General features: G+C 39.1%; 1 protein-coding gene and 1 pseudogene across 2 annotated transcripts in view; both read right to left on the reverse strand.

Annotated features, from left to right (window-relative positions):
- The window catches only part of Kcnmb4 (potassium calcium-activated channel subfamily M regulatory beta subunit 4), a 63,449-nt gene that overhangs the window by 12,951 nt on the left and 22,664 nt on the right, over positions 1-27,834 (reverse strand). The window contains exon 2 of one of the 2 annotated variants that reach the window (XM_005328746.3): positions 20,777-20,904. The exons of the other annotated variant lie outside the window; for it this stretch is intronic. Within the exon in view, the coding sequence (XP_005328803.1) occupies positions 20,777-20,904 (128 nt within the window). The remainder of the gene's footprint in view (positions 1-20,776; positions 20,905-27,834) is intronic. 2 annotated transcript variants of the gene reach the window in all.
- Positions 20,911-24,516, reverse strand: LOC120888273 (reactive oxygen species modulator 1 pseudogene; annotated as a pseudogene).

Raw genomic sequence — 27,834 nt, forward strand, 5'->3', positions numbered from 1 at the left:
GTCAGTGCAGCCCCTGCCACTGTCTCAGATTCTCCCCTCCTTTTTAAAATTTGTACCAGAAATTGAACCCAGGGGGCACTTAACCACTGAGCTACATCCCCAGCCCTTTTTATCTTTAAGACAGGGTCTTGCTAAGTTGCTTAGGGCTTCACTAAGTTGCTGAGGCTGGCTTTGAACTTGTGATCCTCATGCCTCAGCCTCCCAAGCCACTGGGAGCACCACCACGCCTAGCTCCCCTTCCTCTTAAGAGCACTGTGATTACAATTAGTTAGCATTCTAGTCCTGTACAGGGAGCAAAATTAATCAACAGAATAGCTTTCACAAGTCAATGATCACTTAGGATGCACCCAAATAATCCAAGATAATTTTCCCCTCTCAAGATCCATTTTTAAATTATATCTGCAAAGTCCCTTTTACCTTCAAGGTAACAAGGTAAGATAACTGAAGTCTGTAGTATGACAATGTAGACATGTTTGGAGGCTATTATTCAGATAGCCACACTACCCTCAGCTGCTTCTCTATATTAGAACCAGTTCCTCAATAACACAGGTTTTCTACCCCTTTGTGCAATTAGTCATTAAGAAATCATCAACAGAAACATTTGTTTTAAATCCTATGGAATAAACTTCTTTTCTAGTATCCCACTCCAACTTATAACAAAAATATTAACTTTTTTCATCCTTTGCCTTTTTCAGACACAGGCATTTATATTCAAAAGATGACTGCCCAAAGATCACACACAGGGTGAAATACTTCTCTTTCCTTAATCCACACCATTTTCCTACATTTAACCTTTACTTCACTACAACACCACTACTGACACCACTATCAGCTGTTGCTAAACACACCATTAATGAAACTTCAACATCCCAACACAATCCTCTGTTCCAATCCTCCCTAAGAAAATGCCTCCCTATTTAATATAGGATTTTCTTTTTCTCTGTGATACATCTTTGCTATCTCCTTTTCAACCCTGTTCTTTGTTAAACACATCCATGTTCTTCATTCTTTCCTCAGATCTCACAAGATATAACATCACTAGTTACTCTAAATCCCATTTTAAATTTAACCACAATCCTATGCTACATTATGTTTTTGATGTTCCATGTTTTCCATTCAATATCCTTCAAGTCTTTCTTAAAAAATCTGGTGTAAAACAGGTAAAATTTCCACACAGGAAAGCTTGGAGGTAAGAAGAGGAGTCTGAGTTCATCATGCTGTTTTAGTACTGTCAACTTCTGATCCTTACACTTTTATTTTATAAAAACACAGTTTTGCAATTTCTCTGTACAACCCATTCTATTCTTTAACAGCCTACGTTCTCCCATACAATGGCTTTTCTCAATACTGTATTATTAAATCAGATTTTAGCTAGAAGTAGGGAAGTTTTAAAGGTAAGCCATTATGTTCCCAAATAAACGGGCTCAATCACTGAGCAAAGTCCAATGTAGAACCCCTCTTGAAATTAAATAAGGTGACATCCAAGGGCCTAAAAGCATGTGTCTTCTGGGTCTAGCCCACAATCTCAGAGTGTACTGTTCAAACCCGCTGGTGTCAGGTGAAGTCACAGGTTACACGAGACACATAGCAAGATGCTTTTACAAAAATCTTTAACAGCCACGTTTTGTATCACTTCCCTAAGCTGAATCATGTTCTCAGCCCTCGCTCCAGGCAAGGAGGACACGGAAAACGAGCAGGCGACAGAATCACAGATCGCACTCTTGCAGTGTGGGTGTGAGAAACCGTTTCCAGGGAGAAAATGAAAAACATACTGATGCACCCAAAATATGCACATGAGCAGGGATTCCATTGGGGACTTGGGAAGGCTGGCAAGAGCTTCAGAATTTGGGTTCTCAAGGAAATGAGGTGGGTAAGGAATCCCCTCAAATGTCACTGTTATCTTCTTACCCTCTGAACAATATGGGGCATATTGCGTGCAGTTGAAATATGGCATTTAAAAGGAGGTCAAGAAACATTTTCTTCTCTGTGATATATTTTTTTTTTAATATAAAATCAAGATGGCAAGGGCTTCTTCAATAGTGAGACTGAAGTAAGGGCAGACCAACGTGGGCTCACAGTGTCACCTGTGGCTCAAATGTCCCCACAAAGCACCATAGTCATGGTAGGTCTGCCTGTCTCTGCAGAGCCTGTATGTTTTCCAGGGCTTCCCACACCTAGAAGAGCATCACACCCTGCTAAGCTCAAAGTGCAAGCCCAATAAATGTTAGTGGGATAGGAAAAGGCTTCAAAGCAGCAAATGGAAATCTGTGGCAGAGTGAAGCAAATTTGTGGGCGGGAGACAGGATCTTGGACTTCAGGCAGATTTTTTTTTTCCCCCAAAGGCCACATATATTTGATTGAAATTGCAAATGCCTATTTATGTATTTGCATAAACAATCATGCATATTTGCTTGTGTTTTTATAGACTGTTGCCAACTATTTTCAGACAATTTCCAAGAGCAAGTGATCATATTTGCTATTCTTTTTATCATTTCTGCTTTCCTCCCTGCTTAGTTTTTAAAATCTATCTTGAACTCAGACAACCCCACTGTGTGCACAACAACTGTCACTGGAAGTTCCATAGTAATTTATTCCAAAAGTTGCTCTCAATAAATTACTGCTAATGTCTGATTAGGTTATGTCCAATTCCCTGTAATTAGATTCTCCATGAAGAAAAATCAGCTGCCACAATTTCTTTTATCTGCCCCTCCATCAGTATTGTGTCACAATTTTGGCAGCTCTGGAGAAAAGATCTGAAAAATACATACTGGGTGGGGGCAAGTCAATTGAGTGTCTTTTGTTTATTCTGAAAACTTGAAAGAAAGACTGCCCCTGTAATCATACTGTCATTCTAGAAGTTTCCTCGATTGTTAAAAAGCCATTTTGTTATAATGAATTGTGTACCCGTTATTTAATTAAATAATTAGCAGAGCATAGATACTTTGCTACTACGTGTAGGAAGACAGAAATAGGCTAGCATTTCTATTAAGGCTAGCAATGAATCATTCATCCTAACCTCTAAATTACATAGTAAAGAATACATAAATAACAGCTTTACGTTCAGTTTTGTTGTAGTCTGTTAAAATGCATGGAACAGATATTGAAATACTTCTCCATGGTAAAATTAGCTCAATTAATTTTGAATATCTTTTTCTAAATGATAAATTGTTTATAAGTATGCTTGGAGAACAAAAGTACTACTGAGAAATATGTGTAACAATTAAAACAGAGACTTACTGTTGAATAATAGCATTTTAAAACTTGAGTAATTAAAAAGACCATCATCAGTCCATCCAAGTCTCTCTTAGATGTTCCAGAAGCTTTAACTTGATCCTGATAGCACATGATACTCAATATTCAAATTACTATCAAATTATAATGAATTGTCTAATTGGTGGACTAAACGTGGTAAGTGTTTTAAAAATCAGTAAGCATTATAGGCAATGGTATTCGTAGGGAATATGTTTTCTTTTGCCATGGGACTGGCAGTAATATCCCTTCATCCAGAATCCTGCAGTGATAATTACATGGAGCAAAGTTGTGTATCACCCAAGACAAACATGTACAGAAAATGAACTTTCCTTGTTACAAGCTTCCGATATTTTCAGGCTGCACAATGAAGCCTAAGCTGACTGACATTCATAGGTGAAGGCTGATGATTTTGCAATTTTACCAAGCAAATAGCCATTGTAGTTGAAATTAGGTCTCTCTTGATCCAAAGCACAAAGATAGGGTGCTTTCAAGGACTTCCTTGGTACTTGGTTCTCTTCTATTCAGTCATTCACCATTTGAAAAATACCTACAGAGAGGTAGGCACCAGGGACACCCTTAGTGTTGGCGCTCTCTAGTAAGCTATAAGCCTAAGGGCAGGAACACTCTTCTGTGTATACTCCCACCATCAGCTTGACCCACTTGAGGTGCTCTGTGAATGCTTGCCATCCACTTATGCTGAAATCTACTTCAAAACATAATGGACATTGGTACACAATGCAGGGGTAATGAAAGAGAAGAAGTATATAAGTTTATCTGGGAAAACAGAAAGGCAGTATCCTGTGAACAGATAGAAGGAACAACAAGAATGTAGAGTTTGGGGGAAAAAAATGGACCAAGAATTTCTTGATAGGAGATACAGCACAAAGAAAGGCACAAATGTTCTGTGTGGCAATTCAGATGGTTTCACCACCAGTTGTGTGTACCTGTGAATAGGTAACAGTGAATTCCACGAATATATATGATTATAATGCACCAATAAACTTGTTTAGTAAAATAAAATTTTAAATTAAAACAAGTTATAGTAGCAACCTTGTTGATTAAATTTAATAGAGCTCCTTCTGTTATCCTAGTCCAATATGGACTGGCTGATGTTGGCTGCATTATTGCTAAGGGTTAAGAGCATGGATTCTAGAAGCTGAATAAATAGGTTTGGGGTTGATCTCAAAATAGATAAAGAGCCAAACAGTAAATTCTAGAGGCTAGGAAGAGGAGAGAGTGACACTGGATAATAGGTACCAAAATACAAGTAGAGAGAAGGCACAGGAGGACTAATAACTTAAAGTAGGGTGACTATAGTAGGATCACTGCAATTCACAATGACCTAGTACATATTTCACAAAGAACTTAAAGAGAGCAATTTATAGGGTCCAAATACTAAGAAATGTTAAAGGTATAAGAGATGGAAATGCTAATTTCCTTGGTTTAATCATTATACATTATATGCATACACTGAATTATCATGCTCTACCCCATAAATATGTACAATTATAAGTGTCAACTTAAAAAAAAAAAGAGGTTTGAATTCTGGCTCCGTCACTTGCCAGCTATATAATTTGGCCAAGCTGCTTAACTGCTCAGTGCTTCAGTTCCCCCAGGTATAAGATGATGATTATGATAACAATGCCTTGTGGGACTGTTGTGCAGATTCAGTGAGTTAATAGGTATACAGCACTCATATATTTTCTGGCATGATGTACAGGCATTGAGTAGTATTGGGTAAGGCAGAATAAATGAGGTCTCTATATACCAGTCTTTTCCAGCATCTTTGAATGAGGGAATTAAACTATTCTGAGTTCCTATTAGGACAGTATTAGGATGGAATAACTTATTTGGAGTTATTGTTATGGGTATCAGAATCAACACTCAAAATGATCATGAGACTGAAATAATCAGTCAAAAACAACATCTTGTATTTACAGAGGGATAAATTCAAAATTCTTGCATTGAGATCCATAAAACACATTTCACAAGTTTTGGAATGGGGGAGCTTGCTTTAAGAGCAGTGTATGTATCAAACCGATATGGGGGGAGTAAATTTAATGGATTATCAGCTCTGCATGAATCAGCAGTGGTTACAGCTGCCAAAGAAACCAACAGGTCTCACTGATTCTGTTTTAGTCTCTAGAGAGAACAATGGTGGTAGAAATGTGCTTCTGACTTCCTCTGCACAGGCCAGCTCAGGGCACACATGAGAGGGAATCTGCTTCCACAGTGATGGCAGTGTGGATCCAGTGACACCCACAGTCTGCAGTCCAGGACTCGGGTTCAGATCCTGGCCCTGCTCCTCCCTGGCCTGTGACCTCAGAGCCTTTGTTGCTTTGGCTGTCCACCTCAAACAACACGATCTGCCTTCACTGTGAGATCATAGCATTAAATACATTAATTTTAAAAAATGGTCTTTTTATAATTGTCAAAATGAATAGAATACATACAATTCACTGATATGTATGTATACCATTTAGAGGCATTAGGTTCAATAGATGTGCCACCACCATCACTATTTCTAGAACTTTTTCATAGCACCAAACAGAAACTCTGCTACCATTGTACCAGGGACTCTCTGCTTCCCTCTCCCCCAGTCTCAGATGACCTCAAATCTACTTTTTTTTTTTCCCTAGGGATTTCCCTATTTTAGATATTTCCCAACACAAATTTCTCGACAACTAAAAGTGTTTGAAGATGGGATGGGCTTTTCCAAGAGGAGGTGGTGTTCCTTGTCACCAGAGTTGTTCAGGTCAAGGAGAAAACATTTTCCAGAAAATGATGTGGTGTGGAGTCATTTGGAGTTGGAGTAAAGGACTAAAAAGGGCCTCCCAGATTTGGCAATGTGAGTGTAAACTCCACAGTACCTTCCACGTGTGTCACAGGCTCCTCCTGGCCCCATTTTATCTCAGATGAAACTGAGGCAAGAGCCCTTCAATAAGTAGCTCAAGGTCATTCACTGAGTCACAGGGAGAGCTATGCATAGAACTAAAGTCTCCTGACGCGCAGCCCTGCCCTGCATTCCACCATCTGATGGGGCTGCTCTCTGTGACCTACTTGTCCTACAGTTCGTGTATTTTTCCTCCCAAAATCCCTTGGGGCTTTGTTTGAAGGCTGTGTAAAATATCTTAAATGAAAAGTGATTTGATAACACCAAATTCTTAACTTTATTATGATGAGGATAAAAGCTGTTAGAAGATGAATTTGCAAGCATGAAACCACTTTGATTAACCATCAGAAAACAGACCCTTAAATTCACATTTTCAGTAATGTATGGTGTTTGGATGTCAGACTGAGAAAGGGTGCTGGAATGAATTTCAAACATATTCCATAGCATCCTATGAGAAGCCTAGCAAATGCTGCTTTTTTAAAAAGTACAGATTTGGAGACCAAACACAGCCTTCAAATCTGATGTAATCTCTCTTAATATGGAACCAGACACAAATGTACATGGAAAAGACTCAATTTGGATAAGATTGCAGATTCACTGTTTTGTTTTTTAAGACTCAGGATATGTCATTGAACTCAATGTCTAAAGAGAAAGCCAATATGTTTCTTTTAAAAATAACTACAGAATCATCTCTTCTCTAATGACAGATTATAATACTTTTCAGAGTAAACAGAAAACAATACGTAATTAAGGCTTTTTCAAATATAAAACATATTATTTAGTAATTCACTCAGAAGTCATCAAAATTTTCCTATGTAAGGAATTCAAAATTCAGGTTCTTCTTTATATGTACATTATTTCTTAGAATTTGTATGCTAAGTAGTCCACAAGTAAAGATGAAGTTTTGTTGTTGTTGTTTTTTTTTTTTTTCAGTAATTTGCTCTACAAAGAACTGGAAAAAAAAAAAAGCCAGGTATGGTGATACACACTTGTAATTCTATCGACTTGCAAGGCTGAGGCAGGAGGATTACAAGTTTGAAACCAGCCTCAGCAACTTAGGCCCTTTCTCAAAATAAAAAATAAAAAGGACTGAGGATGCAGCACATTTGAAGAGTGCCCCTGAGTTCAATCCTCAGCATGACACACACACACACACACACACACACAAAAAAAAAAAAACAACTCAAAACAAAACCAAAAACAACCTTAGAAGCCAATGGTACAATTAAATCCAACACATAAACATATTAAAAGAAACATGTTTTTGGAGCTTCATCTGTTTTCAGAGCTAAATCTGTTTTTAGAATGCAAAAACATTGTAAAAATAGACTACAGTTGACCAATTACTTTTCACTACATTGTATAAATGTGCACCTGAGTATAAATATACGCATGTGCACACTTGGGTGCACATATCTAAGCATAACTGTTGTCTCAAAGTAGAAGAAATCTTGAGGTAGGCAGGCCAGGGCAGGGACAGCAACTCCTAATGCCAGGAGGCGACTCCTTATTACTACTCTGCTCAGTTTTTTGTGGTGCTGGGGATTGAACCCAGGGCATCACACATGCTAGGACAGCACCCCATCACTGAGCTGCTGCATCTCCAGCCTGTTTTATTTAATTTTATTTTACACGGGGTCTTGCTAAGTTGTTGAGGCTAGGCTTAAAGTTGAGCAATTCTCCTGCCTCAGCCTGCTGAGTAGCTGCAATTACAGGTGTACACCACTGCACCTGGCTCTACTCTGCTCTACCAACATGTGGACATTTGTCCTCCTGCTTCTCACCTTAAGAGTTGTGTTATGGTTTGGATATGAAGTGTCTCCTCAAATCTCCAAGGTTCATGTAGGAATACTCAGAGATGAAATTATTAGATTATGAGAGCTAATAATAGTTGCTACGATGTAAGTAAATTAATCATTCTAGTTTGAATGGACTTAACTAGGTAGCAACTAACTGGGCATGGCTGGAGGAGGGGGTCACTGGGGGCGTGTCCTGTAAGGGTGCATCCTCCTTGTGGCCCCTTCCCCTCTTTCTTTGCTTTTTGACTACCATGAGCTGAGTAGAGCTTCTGTCATGTCATTCCACCAGGATGTTCTGCCTCATTTTGGGCCTGGAATATGGACTGAATCTCTCAAACTATGAGCCCAAACTAAACTTTTTCTCTTGTAAGTTGTTCTTATCAGGTATTTTGGTCACAGCAATGAAAAGATAACTAACACGGTTGCAGAGTAGCTTTAGCCCTCCTGCATCAGCCAACATCTTTCCTGCCAGGACAGTGGAAGCAGGAGGTGTAGTACTTATATTAGGAAAGCAAAGGTTATCCCAGAACCTCTTCCCTCTCCCATTGACATAGCCTTCAACCGAGTTGTTCAGGAGATAAGGCAGAAGTCACCCTCTTCTATCCTCTTTTATGCTTGAACATCCCTGCCACGTCATGCATCATGTCCATCGTGAAATCTGTAGATTCCAGTTCAAGTCTTGAGTCCCTTCTTCCTTTGCTTTCTTCCCTAATTCTGCCTCTGCTCAAGCTCTTTTCATCCTCTGTCTAGATGGGTGCAATAATCTTCAAATGGCTCATTGTTTCTCCAATTTGGGTTTATAATCCAGTCTGTTTTCCACATTGCCACCTGACTGGTCTTTCTAAAACATCCACATGACTGTCACTCCAGCACACAGAAGTCTAAACCCTTTAGCATGGCGTGAAGGTGCAGTGTTATCTCACTCAATCTCTTCCAGTGCATCATCTCTCTTCCTCCAAGTACACAAGGCTCCAGTTTCCTAAGCTATTTCCAATCTTAATGCTTGTACATGCTACTATTTTCCCCAAGATCCCTTTCTCTAGCTTTATCTGGAAAATTCCTACTCATTCTTTAAAATTCAACTCAACCTTTTCCTCTGTGAAGGCTTTTCTCTGCCCACTTCCTACTCTTTCAAGCGGATCCAGGCACTGTACTGTGTGTGCACGCAGGTACCTCTAACATCGTGGCTGTAGTCACTTACTGACACAGTGAATTCTTTGAGGAAGAGGCAACGTCTTCCCATCACCGACCACTGATGCCTGTTGGCTAATAAAGCTTGCTGAATAAACAAGAGAGTGAATGGCTAAAGTGGCGGCATTTTTATGGGAGAAATCTAGGAAACTGAAAAGGATAACACCATGAGAGAAAGTGATAATCTACTGTGTGACAAGAAGATCTCCTAAAATGGTATTTGTTTCGTGGAGAAGCATTCACATATGTGAGTTTTCAAAATAACTGAAGTTTCACTTTTTTTAAGTAGAATAAAGACTAATGAAAATATTTTAAATACAATTGGTAAAAATCTTTCTAAAATGCATTACACATTTCCTTGCCTTTTAAGGAGAGTCTATTGAACCAAATTTAATCTTTTTTGATGACTCAGTGTCATCGTTATGAAACTCCATTACTGTTGAGGTAGGAGGACTGTCTGCTCCAGACTGTTAACCATTTAGTTCTTTACTGATTTTTCTCTCTCTTGCACCATTAGGGTTTTATTTAGCATCTTAATCATTGTAATTGTACAAATCTTCAGAATTAGAGAATCATTAAACCATAGGATTTGAGAGTTCAAAGGAATTTTAGAGATCATTTAAACTATCAGTCTATCAAATTTTATAGATAAGAAAACTAAGCCCTATAAGTGAGCAGTCCTTTTACAAGTGATTGCTTTTAATTTTCTATTTTAATGACTTTCAAACTGTGCTGTGTAGAGCACTCCACTCAATTTGAGCTCAGGCCATTAGGTTCATTTTTCTTTAAAATGCTAAGGGGAAATTTTATTTCAAAATATATACTGCAGGCTAAACACACCATGCATGAATAACTTAAGATACATCTTATTCAGTGTCACCAGTAAAACATATTTATTTTATTTTTACAGCAGAATCTCTTTCTAGTCTTAATGCAATCTATCACTTTATTCATTAATAAAATACCAATTATTTATTCATGTGCTACCTAAGTCTCCAATCAGAGAATAACCAGGTTGTTCACTGATTAGTTCACTGTTTCTTAGTTGTTAGAAATTTATAAGGCAAACGAAGAAAAACACACTTTTACTAGGTATGCACCATTGTGCAGAGGTGATCCTTATCAAAACAAAAAGAAAACATAAAACCCTCAAGATAGGTAATGTTACCCTCATTTTGTAGGTGAAGAAACCAAGACAGAGAAAGTGGACAATTTATCCCAGACTTACAATTACTCAGGAGTAGAGGAAAAATGTAAACTCAGTGCCTGATATCACACGGTGCTTCAAGGAATTCATAATCTGTAAGTACATTTTCTATTAATTCCATAGCAGTGTGATAAAAGCAACCATGGCAATGTGGGCCCACAGAAGAGGAAGTACTTAGTAATACCTGCAAATGTGAGAGAAGTTTCCATGGTGATATTTGAGGTGAATTTTTGTTTGTTTGGTTTTTGTACCAGGGATAACTCAAGGGCACTCGACCACTGAGCCACATCCCCAGCCCTATTTTTTTTTTTTTTTGTATTTTATTTAGAGATAGGGTCTCACTGAGTTGCTTAGCACCTTGCTTTTGCTGAGGCTGGCTTTAAACTCACCATCCTCCTGCCATCAGCCCCCGGAGCTGCTGGGATCACAGGCGTGCGCCACTGCGCCTGGCTTGAGGTGAATTTTAATAGTAGTAAAAACACCGATAGTGGTAGAAAACACTTTCAGGGAGCCACTGTGGATTAAATATGTGCCTTCTTAGCGATATCCCCACAGTAACCTTAGTATGTGCCCCCCTCTACAAGAGATACTGAGGCAGATAGGCTAATGTAACATTTCCAAGACCACACCAGGAGAAAAAGGCTGGCTCCAATGTTCTATCTAAAACCACTGTGCTCTGCTGACTTCTAGAAGTGAAAAAGGTGAAGATGTCCCCAAGTGAGGGGGGGGAATGATACAGGTATCAAGGTGCGTGGGAAATGGTAACCAGAGGTGACTGAAGCTGGCAGTGAGAAAGTTCAAACACTGAGATTGGATCAGGCTACTGCTCCCCTGCATAAAACCCAGCTATGGCTGCTCACTGCATTTAAGATCCATACAAACCTTGGCTACTTTTCCCTCCAGTGTCAACACCATATTTATTCCCTCTCACAGCTCTTCTTCTTCCTAAAACTCACCAAGCTCTCTCTGGCCTCAGAACCTTTGTATAGCTGACGCTCTGTTCTGAAATATTCTTCCCCTCACTTTTACCTAACTGACTCTAGAACATCCTCTCATCTGGACCTAACTATGATTTACTCAGGTCTTTGAAATTTCCCATGATGTTACAATGGCTCAGAGCAGTACCCTCAGCTCCTCCTTGACAGTTCTGCCAGCTTTGTCATTACAGTGTTGTGACTATATATATACTACATGTTCCACCAAGGCAGGGCCAGTCTCTGTGGCAGAGGTGGTTGTTTTTGCTGCTATTTTTTTTTCCCCCATGACTGAGACATAACCCAACAGCAGAAGTTGAAGTTGGAATTGGAAGAGTCTGGCCTTTATCCTATGGACAATAAAAAGGCAGAAAAAAATCAACCAAGATTGATGACAAGATCCAACAGAGGTTCATATAAAGTGAAAACAAAACCTAGTGTACCATGGATGAAGGAAGAGATAAAGACCCAGGCTGAAAGAACAACTGAGGAACATTTCAACAACCCAGATGGCGGCCTAAACCACGGCAGTGGTGGAGGTGTGAATTCAAGAGATGTACTCAGGTGGTGTGGCCAGATTTGTTCATTTCATGAGTGTGTGTTTATATAAGCCCGCTTTGTATTCTTCCTGAACTGTGATAAACTCAGATGTACAAAACAAAGCATCAAAAAGTAGACTTGTACAGAAAAATATCCCACTCTCCATAAGAGGAAAAGTTCAAAAACTAAAGACTGATAACTCCTCGCCTTTAGATCTAAAGAGGAATGAATGAGCATTTCCAGGGAAAATGTTCCCTTTTCAAGGAACCAGATTGATACTACCTGTACAGAGAAGCTCCCTGACAATGGAATGAGGATATCAAAGCATGCTTGTTAAGGGGCTTTGCTGGGTTTTACTAAGAAAAGACAAGACAGGTGTTTTAGTCAGCTTTTCATCGCTGTGACCAAAATACCTGACAAGAACAATTTTAGAAAAGAAGTTTATTTTGGCTCACCATTTCAGAGGCTGGGTCCATGGCTGGCCGCCTCCACAGCTCTGAGACTTGAGGTGAGGTAGAACATCATGGCGGAAGGGCGTGGCAGACAGAAATAGCTCAGAAGATAGCCACCAGGAAGCAAAGAGAGAGAGAGAGCTCTGCTCACCAAGGACCAAACATAAATGCCAAGGCACACCCTCAGTAGTCTACTTCCTCTAGCCACACTCCTACCTGCCTACAGTTGCCACCTAGTTAATCCATTCAAGTGGATTAATCCATCACTTAAGCTACAGGTCTCATCATCGAATCATTCCAGCCCTGAAAGTTCTTGCATTGTCTCACACAACGAGCTTTTGCAGGACACCTCATATCTAAACCATAACACCAGGAAAAGGCTAAGAAAAAAAAAAAGAAAGAAAGAAAAAGAGATAAAGGGAGCAGAAGTATGAACTTAGTTCTATAAAGTGTAAAAAAAAAAAAAAATCTAATGGAAGGAGATTGTAAGCCCTGAAGTTAAGGGAGGAAAAGGACTAAAGATAACAGAAGAAGACCACTATGAATGGACATGGCCCTTTGGCGGGAAGCAGTGCCAGCTGACCACATGGTGACTGAACAGGCGTGGCTGCTGGTGGTTGCTCGGGACACTGCAGATTCCACTCCTGAATATAGTTTGCCTCCACAAGGCTGACACAGAGGAAAGCTAAGAACCCATCATCTTTGCCTGAGATTTTTAAAACAACATATTTTTTTCTTGAAAATGGAAGCTTCTTGATAACCATTCTCCCTAATTTCCTGAGTTTGCGTGAAACCGAAAGGTTACTTTAAATATAAAGTTCATCTGATCAGGAGCATCTGGGAGTCAATACAGTAAGTCTATTTTAGTTTCCTATTTAGCAGTAGTAAAAAGTGTACTTAGAGTAGATGGCACCAGGGAGCTGCCATCTTCACACCTCCTAACAGCACTGTTGTTTCCTCTCGCATATGTCACGATGAAAGAGCCAAACTCTAAACTCCTGCTTCCCCGAGTCACTTAAAAATCATGTCTCGAGTGCCGCCAGGCTGTGACAGACCACCCCCACTTCTATCTACACCCCCAGGGTTTGGGAATGGGACAGGGAGATGATGGAGAGAAAATGTATATCCGTTGTGACGGAGGTATGACAGGCTTAAATCTGCAGCACTAAAATTAACAGAAGAGGTGTACGGTGACATAATCAGGGATCTTACTTGGTCTCAATCCCTGGTTCCTGGTGGATCTTCTAAAACCCTTGTCATTTCCTGGTTACTAGGGGTGAGCGGAGCCTCTTCTGCTGTTCATAGCAAGTCTCTTTCAGCTTCACCTGAGTCTGTGCTAATGAGGTGCGTGTCGGAGGATTGGGGCAGGTTACTAGAGGCCCCAGGTAATTAAAGATTGGCACTTTCCATACTACCTGCTCCAGAGAGGGCAAGGGACCAGAGACAGACTGAATTGCTAATGGGCCATGAGTTATTCAAGCACACTTGTGAAATGGAACCTCCATTAAAAACTCCAAACAACAGGGTTCAGAGATCCAAACCATTAAGGTTCTGGGGCAGCTGAGGCATGGAGAGGGTGTCTTGCCCAATGTATATCTTCCAGCTGGCTTTTCCTGGGTTGGATCTTTACAACAAACTGCCATAGTAAGTAAAGCATGTCCTGAGTTCTGTGAGATCCTCTAGCAAATTATTGAAAGCTAGAAAGGTCATTGAGAACCTCTGACTTGGTGCAGGTTGGTCAAATGGGAACTCGGGATAAGAGACTGGTGTCTGAAGGGGGATGGCCTTGTGGGACTGAGCTCTTTAATTTCTAGATTCTGATGGTAACTCTAGGTACTGTTAGAACTGAATTGAAATGAAGGATACCAGAGGTGTCCGAAGAGAATTCAAGAACTGCTTGGAGTGGGAAAAACACATATACTTGGAGCCAGAAGTGTTGTGAGAATAGCAAAAATGTTTCCTTTCAGCAAATAATATATGTTTAGCTCTTTTTAGAAAGTTCTAAAGGAATGGTCCTTCCTGATTGGTATTGAAGATATTCAGAATTCCAGGCTCATGGGAGATAGCTCTGTCAGGGGATGCAGCTTTTATAAAACTTGGTACCAAGTGCAGAGGTTGGGCATCCCCTGCTAGTCAGGACAGGGGGCAGGAGAAGGTGCCCAGTTTGCCTCCGATGCAAGTTCAAGTCACATGCATTCTGAAACCAGCTCCTGGTCTGGGCAGGAAGCTTTGGTGAAGCACCTGACTCCGATAGTGATGGGCTACACAAAAGTCCTCCCTACGTCCTAACCTTTTTATTCGATCCTATTTCATTTTCTTCAGGGCACGTTCCACTTTTGCCTTGTTTACTATATACATTCAATTTTTCTCTCTTACTGAGAAGTTTTAGTTTGTAACAGGTTCATTTCTCTGCGTCCATTCCTGCTTCCCTTTCCACCGCTCATCTCCACTATTTTTCTAGGAATGGGAAATTTCACTTTATTGTGGTCAGAATACTTTTAACATGAGATCTACCTTCTTAAAATTTTAAGTGTGCAATCCATTGCTGTTGACTATAGGTACAATGTGGTACAGCCAATCTCCAGAGCTTATTCATCTTACTTGAAGGAAACTTCATGACTTCTGATTAGTGACTCCCCATTTCCTCAGTCACTGGTAACCACTCTTTCAGTACATGACCCTGACAGTTTCAGATTCTTCATGTATGTGGAATCATAGAATATTTTTCTCTCTGTGACTGGCTTATTTCAATGTTCATCTATGCTGTCACAAATGCAGACTTTCCTTCTTTTTAAAGATTGCACAGTATGCCATCATATGGTTATACCATATTCTTCGTTTGTTTTTGAGATGGGGTCTTGCTATGTTACTCAGGCTGGAACTGAACTCCTGAGATGGAGCAATCTTCTTGCCTCAGCCTCCTGAGTAGCTGGGAATTACAGGTGTGTGCCAAAATGCCTGGAAAATGCCACATTTTCTTTATCCAGTCATCTGTCCATGGACATTTAAGTTGTTTTCACATCTTGGCCAGTGTGAATATTGCTGCAATGAACTTAGAAATACTAATATCTCTTCACAATCCCAATTTCAAGTATTAATCCTGAAGTCAACACTCAGAAGTGGGACTGCTGGATCATATGGCAGATCTGTTAATTTTTTGAGGAATCTTCACACTTTCTCCCATAATAGCTGCACCATTTTGTACACCCACCAACAGTATGCAAGGGTTACAATTTCTCCACATCCTTGCCAACACTCGTCTTGTTTTTCTTTTCACAATAGCCATCCTGACATGTGAGGTGATATCTCATTATGGTTTTGATCTGCATTTCTCTTGATGATTAACAATACTGAGCAATGGATTATATATCCATCAGCCATTTCTATGTCTATTTTGGAGAGATGATTTAAGTATTTAGCCCATTTTAAAATTAGGTTGTTTGTTTGTTTTACTTTATAGAGTTGTGCGGGTTTTTACACATTTGGGGATATTAAACCCTTATCAGACGTATGCTTTGCAAACATTTTTTTCCACTCTGCAGATTGCCTTTTCATTCCACTGAGTGTTTTTACAAGACCACTACAGACTGCTAATTGTCAAAAGCAATGACTTCTCAGCATTCTTCTTGATTACTTCCTTCTCCTTAATACACTCTCCTTTCAAGACAGCATTTTCTTCTAGCTTCCTCTCACCTGTGGGCCACTCTTCCTCCATCTCCTCTGCTTGTTAAGTTACATATAATTCCGTCAACATTTCTCTTCTCTGCGTGTTCCCAACATGCATTCTTTCTCTCTGCTTCAACTGCAGCTTGTGTGCCAATGATTCCCAGATCTGCACAGCACTGCTCCTGATCTCTTGCTTCTGAACCAAAGCATCTTCTGGATATCTTACGAGTCCCTCTAATTCAGCATATTTCCAGAGCTGGACTATCCTTTTCTCACATTCAGTCAAATTTGACACCTTCCTTTGCCTCATCACTTACACTGTCATTAAACTTTAAAATGTCTTTTTATAGAACAATCCCTGTTCACTACTTCCATCTCCACTACTCAGTTAGGCCCTCATCAGGACTAGTAGATGGTTAATTAAAGGAACTCTGAAAATCAGACTAATTAAATTCCAGGTATGTTTGTTTGTTTTAACTTAATAGCTGTGTGCTTTGGGTACGTTATTTAACTTCTTTAAAGCTTGGTTTCCTCATCTGTTGAGTGGGACTAGCACTTAGAACTAGTGTAAGAAATTTCATGATCTCAATAAAATTTCATTCACAATGGCTGGCACGTGGCAGCCACTCAAAAATGTCATTTTTCTCACATCAGTATTCTCCTTCCTGCCTGCCTTAACATATATTTCCCATCTAATGCTCACTCAGTTATACCAGTTACTTACTAAATCATGTCAGTCTTTGATTAAAAGTAAAAAACTCTGTATGCATTTTTATTGCCTATATTTAAAAGACTGTCTCTTAAAGGCATTAATGACTTTTTAGAAATCTAAACCCAAGCTACCTTTCCTGATAAAAACTCCCCACTCCTTAGCATATAACATACATATCTAAGATACCTAGTTAAGCCTTGCTTTCTTTATTGTAGTCACCCCATTCTCAAGATCTTCCCTTATTGTTTTTTTTTAATTTTATAGTTGTACATGGACAGAATGCCTTTATTTTATTTGTTTTTTATTTTTATGTGATTCTGAGGATTGAACCCAGTACCTCACACATGCCAGGCAAGTGCTCCACCACTGAGCCACAACTCCAGCCCAAGATCTTCCCTTATTTCTATATTTTTGGTACCACCAGGGATTGAACCCCAGGGTGCTTAACCACCAAGTCACATCCTAGCCCTTTTTATATTTTATTTAGTCACTGAGTGTTACTAAATTGCTGAAGCTGGCTTTGAACTCACGATCCTCCTGCCTCAGGCTCCTGAGCCACTGGGATTACAGGCATGCATCACTGTGTTCAGCCCTCTTTTATTTCTAGGAGGGGAAATCGTATTTATTTTTGCATAAGCACCTGTTTTCACCAATGAATACAAATTCCTTGGAAGCAAAGAACCCTCCCTTATTAACTTGGTACATCGCATTCATTTATTCACCAAATATTTATTTTGAGAGCCAGGCACTGTGTAAGCATTAAGGAAACAACCACAAAGAATAATTGATCCACACCCTTAACAAGTGTACAGTGTGGTTAGGGAGATAGATACACATACGATTCCAGTAAAGGGTAACAGGTGAAAGGGCAGAGCAGTGCTCTAGATCCTGATCATATGTCGGAATTCCCAGGACTGAATTGTTTTCTCAGTACTGCAAATTAAACCCAAGGGCCTCTACCACTGAGCTCTTTCTCCAATTCTTTTTAATTTTTATTTTGAGACAGGGTCTTGCTAAATTGCCCAGGCTGGCATTAAATTTGCAATCCTCTTACCTCAACCTCCCAAACCAGAGATTACAGGTGTGCACCATTGTGCCTAGCTGAATTCTTTTTTTTTTTTTAAGAGAGAGTGAGAGAGGAGAGAGAGAGAGAGAGAGAGAGAGAGAGAATTTTTAATATTTATTTTTTAGTTCTCGGCGGACACAACATCTCTGTTGGTATGTGGTGCTGAGGATCGAACCTGGGTCGCACGCATGCCAGGCGAGCGCGCTACCGCTTGAGCCACATCCCCAGCCCGAGCTGAATTCTTTTAAAAATGCTAATGCCTGGGTTAACTACCAAAGATGCTGATTTAATTGGCCAGTGGTGTGTGTGTGTGTGTGTGTGTTTTAAAGCTGCTCTGGAGCAGTTATGTCAAGTGAGTGTTGCAAACCTCTGGGATAGAGTTGTACACAGGAGACTATGGGACAGGAGAGACTCATCTGGTAGCTGGCAGTTGGGGTTGTCCTTCCTTTCTCCATGTGACTTAGGAGACAATGTCCTACCCTCCACTCAGGGGTAGATTCTAATTGTTCTTTTTGTGATTAGTTTAGGTAGGCAAAGGAAACTCACTCTGAACAAGGATACAGAGTGGGAGGCTGACTGTGCAAAGTTGGAAAAAGGTTTCCTACTCCAAAGGAAAATATGCCAGGAAAGATATACTGTTTCTGCATCTGGACAATGCTGTGTCTGGCTGTAACAACTGGAATTGTAGAAGTCATACTGTAACCACAAAGGCAGAACTGAAATCCAGAAAGGAGATGGGTTCTGGTTGATGCAATTGTCAGTCAGTGCATCAGACAACCCTGTTGTCAGTCTACCTGTGCATTCCTTCATGTATGAAGGTAATTTTCTAATTGTTTATACTACTTCAAATAAGAATACACTCTTTACCTGTAGCAGATGGCATCTCAACTGATATGCAACTAAACCAAAGTTGGGGATCAGGGAAAGGAGTGTAGTCCAGAGAAGGTGATATCTGACAGGAGTCCTCAGCAAGGCAGTTGAGAGGCAAAAGCAGCAAATTAAAAGACACGGGTATGAAAGTATGAGATATTCTTGAAACTGTATAGTTCAGAAAGCTACTGCAAAGCATTTAAGCAGGGAGATAAGGCTGGAGGGGTGGTAGACTGGGTCAGATTTTGAGGAAACTTGCATGCTGTGGTGGATTAAATATGGCCACAAATCCTTTGCAGCTCTTCCTAACAGGAGGAGTCATCTGTCAACATGCCATGCATCTGGCTGGCTTTGTGACTTGGTTTGACCAACAGAATACACAATGAAGTTATGTTTATTCTAATTCCAGAGCTGAGGCCTGCCTCTCCTGAATGCTGCCTAGAGGCTACCATGCTACCATGAGGAAGGCAGTTTAGCCCACTGAAGAAGCATGACAGGACAGGTGGAGAACAGAGGTGGCCCCTCGACACCCAGCGCCACCTACTGGGCCTAGAGGGAAAGGCCATCTTGAACCATGTGGCTATTTCCACCATCACAGGACTGAGTATGAGCCCAGTGAATCTAGAGTAGTAAGAACTATGACATCACTGCTGCATTAGCAGGGGTGAGAAATAATGGGGAACTGAACTAAGGCAGTGGCGGCAAGAAGGCACAGAAAAGTCATCACAGAAGTTTGTAAAGTCCACATGATGGTGAATACAGGTTAAAGAGTGTAAAGGAGGAAATGAATTAGGTACCAAAGTTTTCTGGGATAGGTAAACAAAGGAATGATGGCACCAATCACTAAAGGAGAGATCATGGGAGGAAGAGAAGGTTGGAGGTAACTGAGGTACGCCCAAGTTGAGATGTACAGCAAGGAGTTTTAAATATTAAATAAATGTTTGAAACATAAATTACTATGATTAATCTGGGAGAATACTGAAGTACTGCAGTCCAAGGAATCATCTTGATTTGATCTATATGGCAAAATTTGAGTGCCTTCTAAAGCAAGTAAAGTTTTCAAAAACTTTTATTGGTGTGTTATAATTATACTTAATAGTTGGGTTAACTGTGATATATTTATATATGCACATAGCACAAATTCATCTCTTCATTCCCTCATACCTCCCCTTTCCCTCCCCTCTTCCTTCCTCTGGTCACTTTCTGCTACCCTACTGGTATCCCTTCTATTTTCATGAGGTCCCTTTATTTGAAAAGAAAACCCAGGAACTTTTAGAGTCCGGCTTATTTCACTTAGCATGGTTTCTGGTTCCATTCACTTTCCTGCAAATGTCACAATTTTTGTAATTCTTTACGGCTAACTAAAACTCCATTGTGTGTGTGTGTGTGTGTGTGTATCACGTTTTCTCTATCTATTTTTTTGAGGGACACCTAGGCTGGTTCCTTAACTTGGCTATTGCAAATTGTGCTGCTATAAACATGGGTATGTACGCACAGCTGTAGTATCCTGACTTTATTCTTTAGGATAAATACTGAGGAATGGGTCATAAGGTGGTTCTATGCCTAATCTCTTGAGTAACCTCCAAACTGATCTCCACAGTAACTGTACTAATTTCCAATCCCACCAACAGTGTATTCTCACCAGCATTTTTTTTTTTATTGTTAATGACTGCCATTCTAACTGGAGTGAGATAAAATCTTGGTGAAGTTTTGTAAGTCAAGTAAAGTTTTAATGGTGTGAACCCATTCTATTGACATTTCATCAGAATAGAAAGGAAAAGGAAAGTTTAAGGGTCTGTGCAATCTGAAATGCTGATAAATCTGCACACTGTTTAGCTTATGTGCTTTAATCTGTAATCTCAGAGAACACTTATAGCATACAGTGGTCCTACACGAAGGCACTTCTGCACTTTTCGGTATCTCCAGAGGGTAAGTTCTATTATACAAGTTCTTTCTGTTTTTCTCCTACAGATTCTCCTATCCTATAGAGCATGAAGGGGTCTCCATATGCTAGAAAGAATGAAGACTAAAGCTAGAGAGAGTCTACTTCCAAGGTGCATATTTTGTCAAGTGGGCACAATATGTGATTTGCCAGTGTAATAAATTACACAGGCTACAGACAACATCAATATCCACAAGTAAATACTGACTTACCTTTGATATTGGTTAAAATAGCAAGTAAATGGCTGGGAACCAATCTCATCTTTCCAGTACTGTTGCCAATTCATGACACTTTCCAAGTTCTTCTGATTTTCTCTCTTACAGGGAGGAATATAGGAGCACTAACAAAATAGAACACAGAAAGTACAGCTATTATTCTATAGAATATTAAAATATACTCCATTTTGCTTCAAAGATGTTCTTTGATTACAGTGCATGGCCTGAGAATGATAGGAAAGCTTAGACTGATAGGAAAGCATAACCAGGGCAGCTACTGCCCTGGTTAGCATTGAATGCCCATCTTTTTTTTTTTTTTTTTTTTTTGGTAGTTGTAGATGGACCAAATGCCTTTATTTTATTTGTCTATTTTTATGTGGTGTTCAGGATCGAACCCAGTGCCTCACACTTGCTAGGCAAGCACTCTGCCATTGAGCTACAGCCTTAGCCCCTCGAATGCCCATCTTGATGGCCATGAATGTGCCAATGGTGTCACCACTAGGCATTAGGGTTTTCACAATGCTACCCATCAGCTCCTGCTCAGGTGTTCTAATCACGAGACAGGAAAAATTGCCAAAGAGAGCCCCAGCCATCATACTCTTACCATCTTAATATGGTCAAAGTAGTTGGATTGGGACTATCCACAAGGACCCACAGTAATTGGCATCTTGCTTGTGGCCTTGGCTCCTGGTCCATTTTTACAGGGAAATGGCACTGTGCAGATGTTAAATCTAATTTAAACCTAATTTTTAAATACAACCAAATTGAAATTGCTTCACTATATTTCAAATTTCCAATTTGGTACAATGACAAAAAAAAGAAAAAGAAAGAAAGAAACAAAGAAAAAAGAAACAAAAAAACCCTCCAGTAACTAAAATACCTTTAGCCATTAGGATATAAGGACATTTCATAAACAAGGAATTACAATCCAAAGACAAATTAAAAGCATAATATATCTTCTCTTTTGGGGAGCCTGCCAGTCAACAGAGGGAGCGGGGGAAAGTTCATTTTTATCATCAATTCCTATCTGTGGACCTTGGCATTTTCCTCTTCCACTTTTAACTATTAAATCAAGCACATGCCTAGATCTTCTCCAGATCCTACTTCTCAACCACTGAAACTTAAGTTTTCTTTTCTTACATTCTCTTAGGCAATGAAATCAGCAGAAAACTTCCTTCAAGCATATAATCAATGTATTTTGCTAACTGATGTTTTTTCCTAGCCATGACGCTGACAGAGTAAATCTCTTCAGGGGGCTCAATTACCCTAAACAATACAGATTCAGCACCACTGAAAAAACTGATTTTAACTCCAGTTGTTAAAATGAGCCCTAAGCATCCTAAGCCATTTTCTCCAACTCAGACTTTTATAAAGATGAAGATAATTCCAGCTTACATTTATTATTTACAATATGCCAGAGACTGTAATGAGTACTGAATGGGACAGAATTTGTGTACATTTTTTTCTTTCTTTTTTTTTTTTTGGCACTGAGGATGCTTTATCACTGAGCACAACCCCAGCCCTTTACTGATTTTTTAAAATGTATTTGTGTAAATATTCTGCCATTTAATTAATTAATTAATTTGTTTATTTTGGCACTGGAGATTGAATTCAAGGGCACTTGACCACTGAGCCACATCGCCAGCCCTATTTTGTATTTTTTTAAATACAGACAGGGTCTCACTGAGTTGCTTAGTGACTCACTGTTGCTGAGGTTGGCTTTGAACTTGCAATCTTCCTGCCTCAGCCTCCCGAACCTCTGGAATGACAGGCATGGCCACTCCACCTGGCTTTTTTTTTTTTTTTTTGAGACAGGGTTTCATTAAGTTGCTTAGAGCCTAGCTAAATTGCAGAGGCTGACCTTGAACTTGCAATCCTCCTGCCTCAGTCTCCAGAGCCACTAGGATTACAGGCATGCACCACCAAGCCCAGCACTCAACGTACTTCTTACAACAGCCCTCTAATGATTTCCATTCTATAGATGAGGAAATTGAGATTCCTGTCAGGTCTACAACTAGAAATAGATTCCAGTGATTTTATCACATTCTACTCACAGATGTTTTACCAAGGTGTCTGATATCAAGAAGCAGAAACACAAAACAAGACAAACATTAGCTTTAGAGTACAATTTGAGTTACATTCTTTTACTTATAGCAAATCATTTTGCAATAACTTCCCATTATTTCTGGTGAAATTCAAAAATTTTGAGCACTATGTACAAAACTATGATCTGGTCCCTGTCTGGTTCCATCTTCATTTAATCCTGGGATACAGCTAGACAGAAGCCACAAATCTGCCACACGCTGTGACATTTACCTGCCTGGCACAAACTTTTATCTCCTTTCAATGTCCCATTTCTTTCATCCCTTTCTTTGGAGTCAGGTCTAGTGTCACCTCTTTGGGGGACCTTTTCTTTTTGCTGCCTATTAGGTGCTCTTCCCCTGTGCTACCCCAGGATGCACATCTCATGATATCACAGCCAGAACCACAGTCTCACACTGCCTGTCAGCCTCCCCAGGGAGCTGGCAGGTTGAGAGCAAAGGACTGCTGTTTTTCTTTTCTGTCTTCACACTGAGGACCTTCCAGAAGTGATGCAGTTTCAAAAATGTTTGTTGATTTAATAAAGGTCTTCTGTACATTTTTATTCAAGATGATAAAGCTATTTTCAGTAAATACCTTAAAAATATACAAACAGTGTGCTTAAAATTTTAATATATTTGGTTGTTTTCTATTATATAAAACAAATTTACAACGTTATACAAATACTATTTTAATGACTGGACTACTGTGCACATATAGTGTCACTTTTATTACTAGCAGTAATATAAAGCTGTGAGATACAGATTTTGAGTTCTTCCAGTGCTGCAGGTTAGGCTTAGAAGCAAAGGAGACTAAAGGCTTTAGTCCTGTGATTCATTAGGTGTTGGGCTTTGGACAAATGTCTCCTCTTTTCTGGATTTCATTTTTTCTAACCTGTAAAATCTCCAAAATAATTTCTAGCACTACATTTCAATGATTACATTATTGGAGACACATCAAGAGAGAACCCAACAGAAGGCAGGACTACAAACACTATTGCATTGATTTTCCCAGAAGAGATCCTGCCCACTGGGGAGAGGCTGGGAACCCTGAGGAAGCCCTGACTCCAGCCAGCAAAGGAGATCAGTGTGGGAGGTCTCTCCCTGGAGGCCTGGACTTTGCATTAGGAAAACATCCATAAGAGGATCGTGATTTTCCAATTGCTTAACTTTCTACAATGTGTTGGATATTTCCTTTCCTTCTATTAAAATATTTTCTTTCTGTACTCAGTCAATTGGTTTATAAAGCAAGAATAAGTGCCCATTTATTGTGGTATTTCTAGGAAGGAGAAATTTTCAGTTTTGAAGGTAGAAGCTGTGGGGTATAAATGTCCAAAAATTCATCAAAGCCCTTTTAGCAATGGTTATCCCTGACACAAGAGGTAGACTCAACATTTCAAAAAATGATAATTAACAACCAAAAGTAATTAAAGTATATTTAAGATTTTTGAAAGATAACTCAATTTGAATTCTTTACTATTCAGGTTTTGGGGGGAGAAATTGTTTTAAAAGAAACGTGTCTACAAAATGCCAATTCTAAGATTTGACCGCATACATGTTTCTGAAAACAGTCAGACAAAAACTTTCACTGAGTGTGGAAAGTTTTGTATTAAGTATGCTGAGCTTTCATGTGAAACATATGTATATATTTTTTTCATGTGAAACAACAACAACAACAAAAATATATATATATACATATATTTTTTTTCTTGGCTTTAGGAAATTTAGAGCTAATGTGGATAGATTCTGAGAGCAAAGACCTTTTTTTTTTTTTTTTTACATTGCAGAAAATAACTTGACAATAAAATTAAGTATCCTTAAAACTTATACTTAAAATTAAGTATTCTGGATTGCATTCTTTCCAAAGAATATCATAAGTTAAATATCATGTAACACTCTAAAAACTTTGTAAAACGCTGTCTTGAAAGGAAAAATTTCAAGACTAAATTTTGTGTTCTTAAGAATCATTAATGTTATATTTTCTCAAATCCTGTTTCTCCAATTGATTTGTCTTTAAATTTTCTGAGAGGCCTGTTGCAGATCCTCTCTAGATCCCTTCTCAGTTCTATGCAATAGATCATCATAGATGGTGAGAATTTTAAATACATTAGAAATGAAAATTCAAAGCAGTGTTCTAGAGAAGCAAAAGTGGGAAAATCAACCACAGCCTTCTTTTCTTTCTAGGTCATTCAAGTGTGATGGTTTTCCATTCTCTGTAAGGGCTCCACCATGAATATATCCCTCCTTTGGTGGGGGGGCAAATAATAATCTACATCAAATCATTATCATCATCATTACTGTCATCATCATGATTAACATTTACTGACTTTATGTCAAGGATCTCATTAATCCAAATAAACAAATATTATTATTTTTTTTAAAGAGAGAGTGAGAGAGGAGAGAGAGAGAGAAACAGAGAGAGAGAATTTTTAATATTTAATTTTTAGTTCTCGGCGGACACAACATCTTTGTTGGTATGTGGTGCTGAAGATTGAACCCGGGCCGCACGCATGCCAGGCGAGTGCGCTACCACTTGAGCCACATCCCCAGCCCAACAAATATTATAATCACGCCCTCTGCATAGATGAGGAAATGGAAGGACATAGAAATTTAAGAAAACATTCCCAAGATCACCATGGCAAACAATCTGGGGCTCAGACTGCAGAGTGTTCTTGACACTCTTCCACACTACCTTCCACATTTCTGTCTGTAGAGCTTCCCATTTCTCTCTTTTGGAGTTCCCTGATGTGGGAGATGCCCTGCCCTCTGCATGCCTCTCCTGGAGAACCAGCATAGTGTTTCTGTGCAGTCTTTCATTTTCCTGATCAGTTCCAAGAAAAATGCACTGTGTTTGCTCCTGCCTCTGTCTTCAAGTTTGGGTTTTGGCGCTATGGATGTAACTTCATTTAGGTCAATCTAAAGTGCCTGTGCTCACAGAGAACAATATTCCCTTGGAGAAACTTCTTCACACAATTCTGATATGTATCATTTTTTCATTTGCAAAGCATTTCCCCACTTCTAATACCATTAACACACACACACACACCAAAAAAAAAAAAAAAAAAAAACAACCTTCAGAAGAACCTGTGTTGTTTGCAGCCAGAACTTGGATGAGATCACTTTTAAAAAAAAAATCAGGAGAAGCTAGGTACAGTGACACATGCTTATAATCCCAACAACTCAGGATGCTGAGGCAGGAAGATCGCAAGTTTGAGGACAGCCTTAGCAACTTGGACAGACTTTGTCTAAAAAAATTAAATAAAGGATTAGGAAGTTGTTCAGGGGTAAAGAGCCCCTGAGTTGGATCTCTAGAAGCACACACACCAAAAAAGTGGCATGCAATAAAATATAGTTGTTTAATGCCTATCTTCTAGAAAAAATTTTCCCACATTTTTATTGGTGAATTATAGTTATACATAATAGTGGGATTTGATGTTACGTATTCATACATACACACAATATAATAATATCATTTGGCCAATATCATCCCCAGAATTTCCCCTTTCTCTTCTCTTCTCCCTCCTGACCCCTGTCCCTTTCTTCTACTAATCTTCCTTCAATTTTCATCAGTCCTTGCCCCCTCCACCTTTCTTTTCCTTTTTTCCTCTCTAATTTCCAGATATGAAAGAAAACATATGACTCCTTCCTTCTGAGTTTGGCTTTAGAGAAAGAAATATTTTTTGATTTTTTTGCATTCATGAAGAAAATTGATGGAAACGAGCAACATATTCAAAATTTAACATAAAAATCTCCACTAGTTTTATTAAGACACTATAATAACTCAATGTGGAATGTTTGATTGTGTTATTACTTATTTTTCCATTATCTTATTTTAGTTTTTAATCAATGTTTATTATAGCATTCTTTTTCGGCCCACCACAATGCATTTACATTTTTACGAGAACCTTTCTTGAGTGGGTTCTTTTTCTTGAGTATCTTGAGGACTGTGTTTTTATCATGTGGGCAGAGTAGGCAGAATTCACTTTCTTCTTTTTCTGAGTCATTTTAAAAATTATTGCTTTAAAACATGTGGTCTATTTAACTAAATATTGGGGCTTGGATTCTATGTGAAGTATTATCTAAGAAATAGAAATGGAGAAACTTTTTCTCCAGTGTTTTTCTTGATTTCACTTAGGGAGGACATAATGAAAGACATAATACTAAAGTGGGTTTTTATGATTAAATACTTTCCAAATAAATTTAGTTAGAAAATGAATTCTTAACATATTATCTACTGGAACACAGGTTGAATCATATTTTATATCATAATCCCTCCTTTTTTTGAAATCCTGTAATAACACTTTCAGTTATGATTTGTAATTCTAATGATATTTTTGATGACATAAACATATAATCAGAAAAGCTCTGTGGAATAAAAAGTATAACTGAGCCATTTATAAACTCCACAATGTTTCAAATGTCATGCACATGCATGCACCCACACAGAGTCCTTATGAATGTAGGTTAATTGAAGAAACACATACGAAATTATACGTCAGCTAAAAAATTAAATTCTAGGGCAGGTGGTTCTAGAATGCATATCCATATCTGAAAAAGCTAAATGAAGATGATATTATGGAAGACTCTGAAGGTCAGAAAATGTGAAAAGCAAGGCTAAGAACCAAAGCTAAAATGGGCTCTTACAGTGGTACCCAGCCTAAGACAATGTTTGTCAAAGTATGTTCCACAGAACACTTGGCTTGCTTGTCAAAAAGATCCACCCTCCTGGTAGTCTGATTCATTAAGATGAGGAATCTGCATTTTTAACAGCTCTTGCCTCAGAATGACAGATTTTTAGAATTGATAATTTACGCAACAAACCATTCTTGGTTGGTGAGAACTGGATAGCATACAAAGATTAGCTATTACTCACTCCCTTCTCCCTCTGCACCTCCCCAAGAACATTACGCTATAGTAATGGTAGCATATCCACAAAGGGCTTTGTGACTAAAAGAGAGGATGGGAATATTTTAGCTA

The sequence above is a fragment of the Ictidomys tridecemlineatus genome, chromosome 6 (assembly GCF_052094955.1).
Source record: "Ictidomys tridecemlineatus isolate mIctTri1 chromosome 6, mIctTri1.hap1, whole genome shotgun sequence".
NCBI classification, from domain to species: Eukaryota; Metazoa; Chordata; class Mammalia; order Rodentia; family Sciuridae; genus Ictidomys; species Ictidomys tridecemlineatus.